General features: G+C 53.4%; 1 protein-coding gene across 1 annotated transcript; it reads left to right on the top strand.

Moving 5' to 3' along the window:
* The first annotated feature begins 1546 nt into the window (after positions 1-1546).
* RHOU (ras homolog family member U) lies at positions 1547-7938 on the top strand. Its single transcript, XM_035538514.1, has 3 exons — positions 1547-1889; positions 2169-2227; positions 4948-7938. The coding sequence occupies exons 1-3, from the start codon at positions 1547-1549 to the stop codon at positions 5401-5403; spliced, it is 858 nt and encodes a 285-aa protein (XP_035394407.1). The 3' UTR covers positions 5404-7938.
* Positions 7939-8465: the final 527 nt, after the last annotated feature.

Below are 8465 nucleotides of genomic sequence, written 5' to 3'. Positions count from 1 at the left end.
GATTCAGCCCCAAGACAGACAGCGGCCCCCCTGTTGACCTACGTGAAGCTAAGCCTGTTTATCCCGCGGCTCAGAGCTCAGAAAACAACCGCATTAAAACCTGCGAGATGTGTGCGTGCGATAGGGCCGTGGCCCAAAGCTTCGGCGACAGCGGCTATCAGCGGCAGCATCCCTTCGGGACCAGCCCTCAGCCCACCACCAGCACCGGGGGCTGCTCTGACTTGCTGCTGCGGTGCGGGCGGGCACCCCCCTGCAAAACAATGGGTTAGATCATCCTCTTGCACAAAAGGCTTCTGTGTTCGGTAGGGCACATTACGGTATGGCACAACCATGCAGCTCCGAGCCCGCTCCCGCCCCCCGTCCCCGAAACAATGCGGACAGTTATAGTCATCTCCCACCTACGGGAGTCCTCCTCGTCTTTGTGCATCTTTGCTCTGAATGAGGCCTCGTTGCAGCACTGATATGGGATGGGGACTTGCTGTTTGCTGCTGCAGGTAAGGGGTGGCAACACTCAGCCAGCCTCGTGCCCACAGCTGGCGTGTATTTCATGCCGGTGTCGGAGATGGCAGCACGTCTGCTCGCCCTCGGTTGGCACATCAGCCAGAATGGACAGAAACTCGTCTGCTGTCGTGCCTTCAGCATGCCCTGACACTCCGATGGCCAAAGCTGTTATTTACTGTATGCTGGCTTCCAGCATCGCATGCACTAACAAGGAACATGTGCACTAACATGGTTCTTCCATTGCACATGCCTTTGCTAACCTGGTCTCGTCTTCTGCAGAAACGTGGCTATGTCTACGCTCAGAACCATAAGGAACAAAACGGACCGAGCTGAGACCCTGGGCTGCAACATGGGCTCAGCCCAGCCCCGTGACCACCACCAAGGGACCCCACAGGCTCTGCTGCACAAGAACGGGACCTCCCCGCTTCGTGCTGCCACAACCGCACCCACACCCGCACCCGGGGCGTTAGCCGCGACACGAGGCCCGAAGCAGCTCCACGGCCGCTCTTTCAGCACGTGCCCAGCGCAGCCGCCGCCCCCACCCCCGCGCTCCCGCTGCCGGCCCCGCTCCGCCACCGGCCGCCCCCCCCCCTCGGCGGCCCGCGGACCCCAAGGCAGGCGGCGATGGGCGGGGCCTCCCCACCGCGCCCCCTCCTCCCCAGCCAATAGCAGCGCGCGGCGGGGCGGGCTGACCAATGAGCGCGCGGCGGCCGCGAGCCGGCCTGGTTGCGCTGCAGCGCCCCCTATCGGTAGCGCCGCGCCGCGCCGCGCCGGGCGGTGCCGGCGGCCCCTCCCCGCCCCAGCCATGTCACGCGGCGCCGCGGGGCCGCCGGCCGCGACTCGGTAGCGCGGGGCGAGGCGGGCGCAGCGCAGCCGGGCTCGCTGCTTCCCTCCCGCCGTCCCTGCTCCGGGGCTGGCTTCGCGGCGGCCGCGCCGCTCCTGCCGCCCCGCCGGGGCCCCGCACCGCCTGCTCGCCACCTCCTTCTCCTCGTCGTCCTCGTCCCGCCGCTCCCCCGCCGGCGGTGCCGGGCCGGCCGCCCCCCGGATGCCGCCGCAGCAGGAGGGCGATGCGGGCTACATCGGCAAGCCGGTGGCCGGCGGCTGCGAGGTGCCGCCGGTGCCCCCGCGCAGGGTGCGCAGCGGCCGGGCGGCGGCGGCGCTCGGGGCGGCGCTGGGCGGCCGCTGCCGGGGGGCGGCGGGGAGCGGGGCCGGGAGCGGGGCCGGGGCCGGGAGCGGAGCCGGAGCCGGGGCCGGGAGCGAGCCGCGGCGCAGCATCAAGTGCGTGCTGGTGGGGGACGGCGCCGTGGGGAAGACCAGCCTGGTGGTGAGCTACACCACCAACGGGTACCCCACCGAGTACATCCCCACCGCCTTCGACAACTTCTCCGGTAAGGACGGGGGGCGCCGGGGGGGTTTGGGCGCTGGGCGAAAAGTTTGAGCCTGCCCCGAGGTTGCGTCCCTGCCAGCCCGGCTGCGGTGAGGCTTCGCTCCTTCTTCTGCCCTCCAGCCGCTCCGTTTTGTGTGCTGGGGGCGTCCCGAGAGCATGGAAGGGGATAAGGAGCTCAATCCCGGGCAGCGGGATCCTTCCCCTCTCCCTTTTTTTCTTTATTAATGGAAGATGTGCGAAGTTGGACTCACCACGCTTTCCCCCTCGTCTCTCCCCCAAGCTGTTGTGTCTGTGGACGGCAAGCCGGTGAGACTGCAGCTCTGCGACACAGCCGGGCAGGTCAGTGGAGCCGCGTACTCGGTTCAAGTGACAGCGGGAGGGGACGAGTGGGTGGTCGGGCTGATAGTGACTTCGTGGCTTTGAGCATCCTGTTAAACCGCAGCCCTTCTCCCTCGTTCTCCGCCCGCTGCTTTGCCTGGGGTCTGCTACGGGGTGGGGGGATGCACAGGTTGCGGCTCCGCACGGGGACCGGGCACGGCTGCCGCTCTGCTTTGCCTGACCAGAAAGCTGAAAAGTCTGGGGATTCAGGGCTGTCGGTTTTTCTCCTTGAGAGGTCGTCACTGGCTTTGTTTTTTAGCTAAATAGCTACGGATTTAAGAATGAGGGTGTTTGGGACAAAGCATTCACAGCTGTAGGTGTGCACAGATGGACACTGCACTTTTAAAGGGGCAGGAGCTTAAGGGAGAAAAAAATCCTATTTGGTGTTATCTGTGGAGTCTTCACATTTGCCATTCCCACCCCTAAGACGTGCTGCTGCCCCAAACCTGACTAACTCCTGCAGGGCTGAGGGTGGCTAGTGCCTCTCAGCTCCTAGTTTGCCTGCTAAGCGGACCTGTTTCTTGTATTTTCTGCACGCCCCTTGCTGGTAACACCCTAAGCAGTGTGCAGCACTGCTTGGGAGGCATTGAGCCTGGACTGCTAAAAGTGTTTTGCAACCGAATTCGCCTTTGAAGGTGATAGGAGCTGGGTCCGTGAACAGCTCTGTGGATCTGGGTCTGTGCCTTCACCGAAACCACATGGAAAAATCTCAGTGGCCTTAACATACAAACCTATTTAAATGGGTTGTAGCTGGGCGCTCCCCTTAGTAAAGGAGCTTGAAGGGCTGCACAGCCCTAGCAGCAGCGTAGGACTGTTTCATCTGCCCTGCAAATCACAGTTAAAAGCCTGCAAGCAGCCTTCTGCAGGTGGTGGTACGAAGTGAGATAGCAGAAGTGAGCACTGATGTTAAGCCCTGCCAAACTGATGTGGTGGCTGGGTGTGTCCACAACCAGAGTAACCAGAGTGTGGCAGCTGAACGCACCACGGTGGCAGGGTGACAGCCTGTGGGAGGGCAGTGCCCAGGGCAAGGCAGCCACCGGCAGCAGGAGGGAGCGGCAGGTCCGGTGGCCTCTTGCCTTTGCTGCTGTAAGTGGTTGAGGTGTTCGCTCTGTCTGTCCCAGAGCAGCCAGAACGGGGGATTTGCTTCCTTAGAAACTGAGGGGCTACCTACGGTAATAGAAATTGTCTTGAATAAAAGGTACCTGGCTGGGCACTTTGTCAAAACCATGCTGCAGTGAGATTGGTGCTGAAATCCGCAGCTGAAAAATTGTAGATATTTCCGTGTCAGCAGCGTAAAAAGGTGTAGAGTCCCTGCAGTTTGTGCACTACCATCGAAACCGTAGGAGTGCACTTGGGATATAAAGGGTATTATTTCATCTGGGTAGAAACCCTTAAGATCTGGGTTTGGCTTTCAAGCCTATTGAATCGAGCCTCGTTGAGGTTTCTCACGTTGCAAGGAGAGGCAATTACGTGGCGAGGTGCCTTTCCGCAAATGGTCCTGTCCTTCAGTGCTGCAGCTCACTAAACGCCGAGTTTCTCTCAAGCCAAATGGTGACAGCCTGGTTTCCTGTGAGGCTTAATCTGGGAATCAAGAGAGCTAATGAAGCTTGCTTTCTTGACTCGTGTTTTATAAATTGCTGTCTCTCTGAGAGTTACTGCTGGAAGAAATTCATTCGAGTGGAACGAGACTTCTGAGGCTTCCAGTGGGCTTTAAACTGCATATCCTGGGCCCTCAGAGGCTTTAGCGCAAAATTTCACATCTTGAAAATTAACACGTGACTTGCAATTCAGCAGTAAAACGCTGGTACCGGAGAGATGTTTTCAGCTGTGTTTGTTCTTTGCACTTTAAATTCAGAGCTTTTGAGAACACGGTCCATTTTAATTAAAATGTCACTGCCGCTGAGGCAAATCCTACCTGTTCAGGCTGCTAGTGTTACCCTGCTTTTATCCTGCTGTCAGCATAAAGGCAGGCTGCATGGAGTTAACCCTTGCTTGTTGCTGCATTCTTGCTTGTTGCTGCATTCTTCGCTAGCTGCTGCCTGTAGCAGAGTCCTTTGTTACCTTTAGGTGCCTGGCTTCCTTGTGGCAACCTCCTGAAGCTGAAAAAGGGCTTTGCTTTGCTGGAGTTTGCTCTTAAAGGAGGAGGGAAGGAGGAAAAAAAAAAAAAAAAGAACAGGTAGCACTGGGAGGCCTGTTTGCAGTTTGTTTGATGTGGCATGGGTGGGAGGGAAAGGTAAAGCTCTTATTCCATGCCATTGGCATGTTAAGCCTGCGCATTGTGATTCCTTATTGCTGCCATCAGATCTAAATCCCTGGGCACAATGGCAGGGAAATTATTCCCATCTCCTGGAGGATGTTGTTAAGTAGGCGCCGGTTTAAAAAATGTTTCCGGCAGGGAAATCTCAGCCAGGTGGGGAAACCAGCACCTTCCTTCCATGTGCCTGATAGTGGCAGGGTGTCCACAGGCTGGCAGCTGCGCAGGGCCAGACCTCAGGCTTAGCACACGTGGCTGCTGCTACTGATGCACCTTGTCCTGTGGCCTGGGTGCTAAGGTCTCTCAGGATGGCAGGAGGTGAGCCTCAGCTTCTCCAAGCATCAGCAGTAGGCTTGAGCTGGGAGCATCTCGGGGAATCCTCCAGTGCTGTTTCTGCCAGGTGCTAACACGATGTTGTTCTGTGCAGGATGAATTTGACAAGCTCAGGCCTCTGTGCTACACCAACACGGACATCTTCCTGCTGTGCTTCAGCGTCGTCAGCCCCTCATCCTTCCAGAACGTGAGTGAGAAGTGGGTTCCCGAAATCCGGTGCCACTGCCCCAAGGCGCCCATCATCCTGGTGGGGACGCAGTCAGACCTCCGGGAAGACGTCAAAGTTCTCATCGAGCTGGACAAGTGCAAAGAGAAGCCCGTCTCGGAGGAGGCTGCGAAGCTCTGTGCCGAGGAAATAAAAGCCGCGTCCTACATCGAGTGCTCGGCTTTGACTCAGAAAAACCTCAAGGAGGTCTTTGATGCGGCCATCGTGGCTGGGATTCAGTACTCGGATACCCAGCAGCAACCAAAGAAATCCAAGTGTAGGACTCCAGACAAAATGAAAAACCTCTCCAAATCCTGGTGGAAAAAATACTGCTGTTTTGTATAGGAATCGCGAGGACCCGAGTGCTGCTCTGAGGACATCAAATAGAGGCTATATTAGCTCAACTCTCATTCTGTGTCGTCCCGGGTGTATAGTGTAGATCTGTATGTATGTGTATATGTTGCTACTGGATATCTCGGTTGCCCTTGCGAGGGCAGCAGAAGGATTTGTAGTTAAATGATTGCTATGAATCAGGAGTTTCGTGACTAAATAATCTTTCATTAAGGAAGAAGCACACACCGTGTGTCTGTGAGGTTAGAAGGATTTGCCTGAAGGATCTGACTTGTGTCACCATCTATACGCTACGGGGAGGACCAAACCGGAGCCCTTCACTGCGAGGGCTGTGCAGCAGAGACGTGTGAGTGACTGTGGAAGCGTGGAGCCCAGACGGTCGAAGGGAAAAATAACACTGTGCCTCCTAATGGACGTTTTTAGCTTTAAAAACCCACTCCTCTCTTCTCTGTGTCTTCCCAAACCAACACTCTTAGGGATTGCTTTAAAAAGGGTATGCAAGAGGTGTCATCTATACGCAAATGCCACGGCTGGAAAGGTCACGAATACACCTTCAGCGAATACACCTTCAGCGTGCTGCGAGGGAACCCGATACGTTACGGCACTGACATCTCATTTGTCACCTCCTGACTCGAAAGTTGTTTCTGTCCTTGTCCCCCTCTCCTTCCCAGGAAGTCAGGCGGAAGCGTTACCGAGCCTCAGCTACCACTCTGGGTAGTAGCGGGCTCCTCTATTTATGCAGACGTGGTGGCAGTTCATCCGTTTCAGCTGAAAGGAATGTAAATGCTGTTGTGTTGTGTTTTTTTTGTTTTTTTTTTTTTTTATTTTAAAGAGAAGTATCAAATATCTGTGCAGCACCACCACCAACTGCATTTGTTTTCAAGTCTACAGCCAATAATTTCCTAACACCCCTCCTTACCTTTAAGGCTGATAAACAAATAACAGATCAGGCAAATCAAGATGATAACAAACTGGAATCTGGAAACTGAGGCTGCTGTGTCCTCTTCACCATGCTGCTTTCAACCAAGTTAATGTTTCCCTTCTAAAGGCAACAGTTGCTTGTTGTTGAATCTTGTCCAAGCTCATGCTGGGGAAATTGGCTAAGGCCACCCTGGAAATTTAGCTGATAATGTTTTCCCACATGGGTCCAACAAGTGAAACTTGCCTAAAATGTAGCTGGGTTATCAACATAATGGAGAACTGAGTATGATCTTCCCTCTGAGTAAATCCGATTCCTACTAGACTAAGCCTAATTCCAGCTCCTGTGGGGTTGAGAGACTGGAGGGGTAACGTGACTCTCTGCAAGAATTGGTATTTTAACTTATTCTGCAGAGGACATTTAGTCTGTGCTGTCTTTTTACGGCCCTGACTACTTTTTTTTTTTTTCTTTCCTAGGTATTTCAAGATCAGATTATATTCTATTTTTTTTCATTTGGCCGTAGCATTGAAGTGACCTTTTCATAGTCTTAAACTGAACTGCAGTTGCAGAAGGCTGGAACCTTTTTTCGTTGTAGATGAATCAATGCCTGATATCAAGAGGAACTGTAGAAGCCATCTAAATTGATAAAGCTGACCACAGTTTACCTCCTGGCCCATTAAATAAAATGACACTATGTAAATGGATTCTGGGATGTATTGGCATAAACTCCACAGACAGTATTTTTTTTCTTCCACTACAGCAAAATGAGCGCAGAATGGATAACGTTCCATGGCTGAGAACTTGAAAATGGAATGGAAATCTTTACATAGGGCCTGATTCAATAAAAACGTGTTGGCTTCTGCACTGGAACAGCCTGCAAAAGCAGTTTCCATAGCACAGAAGCTGGATGCATTTAACTTTGTTGCATCTGGTTCGTAATGGTTTAATGTTTACTGGTCATGAAGTTGACATCTGAGCCTTTATATTTCTTATTCTAATGCATTGACAGGATTTCAGATACACAGTCATACCGTCATCTTGGAGAAAAATGCAAAGCCAGACTTCTCTTGGGTGCTTTACTTCTCTGTAAAATGGTCTCAGCTGATCAAAAATGTGGGGTTTAGAAGGAGACAGGCTAAAATCAGAACAACTCCCATTTGCAAAAATAACACGATTTCTTCTGCAAGGTCATACTGCTTTGTATCATGCCGTACTGGAAGCAGTAGGTTATATTTTATAAGCAGCCTGTTTCATAGTCTGGAGTAGCATTACTTTTAAATGTAGCCAGCTGTGACTGTTTCTGAAAATGTGATGTATATACAACTTGTTATAGCCCTTTACTAGGTGTATGTAAACTGAGGTCTAATAACTTTACGAATACTGCTCTACACGGGGCTACACAGGGTCTAGGTTATAGAAATATTACTTTTAAAATTGCCTGTGTTTTACAAGCGCGAGTGAGGGGGAGATGTCTCTATGTAGTCTATAATCTGATGTGCCTTATGAAAAAAAAAACTGTCTTCTGTTTTCTACGTGTAGGCTATATTCTGAAAGAAATATTTCATGTGAGAGTGATATAAATGAGATATTTGGAAATAAATGCTCATCTGTGTATGCGTCTGCCTCTGCTGCCCACTCTGAGGAGGCTGGGAGGGTGTGGGCGGGCTCCTTGCTCCTGGACCCCAAAACCTGGGGTGCAGAGCAGGAGGAACACAGAGACAGGGAGAGCTGGGTACACTGAGACTGGTGTAATGTTTCCCACTCATGTTGCTCCATGCACACCCTGGGGAGCTGGAGAGGGCATTTCGGAAGAGCAGAGCCCATTCCCTCCTCTTGGCACCAAGTATCCTCTCTGCCCCTATCCCACTGAGCACCCAGAGCCCACCACTGCCACATCCTGGTGCAAAAACACCTTTTCTACCTGTGCCATGTTGCTCTTCTGCTACGAGTGCTGCTGTCTTACCTATCCCTGCGTTTGGACAAGGCTGAGCCAGCTCAGCTCATCCTTGCCGCCAGGGTAACGTTGTACACGTGCACGCTGCTGTGATCAAAAGGCTGCTTCGGCTGCCCGGCTTGAGCTACTGGATGAGGTGGCAGCTGTGGCTGATAAGAGCGCACTGAAGTAAGCCTGCTGTAC

This window comes from Cygnus atratus, chromosome 3, assembly GCF_013377495.2.
Source record: "Cygnus atratus isolate AKBS03 ecotype Queensland, Australia chromosome 3, CAtr_DNAZoo_HiC_assembly, whole genome shotgun sequence".
NCBI classification, from domain to species: Eukaryota; Metazoa; Chordata; class Aves; order Anseriformes; family Anatidae; genus Cygnus; species Cygnus atratus.
This window is presented reverse-complemented; position numbering and strand designations above follow the sequence as displayed.

What these genes read in the sequence shown, in the direction of transcription:
- RHOU (XM_035538514.1), top strand. Translation starts at nt 1,547, where the DNA reads ATGCCGCCGCAGCAGGAGGGCGATGCGGGCTACATCGGCAAGCCGGTG. An exon ending in CGCCTTCGACAACTTCTCCG is followed by an intron (nt 1,890 to 2,168) that starts GTAAGGACGGGG and finishes CTCTCCCCCAAG; the next exon opens with CTGTTGTGTCTGTGGACGGC. An exon ending in TCTGCGACACAGCCGGGCAG is followed by an intron (nt 2,228 to 4,947) that starts GTCAGTGGAGCC and finishes TGTTCTGTGCAG; the next exon opens with GATGAATTTGACAAGCTCAG.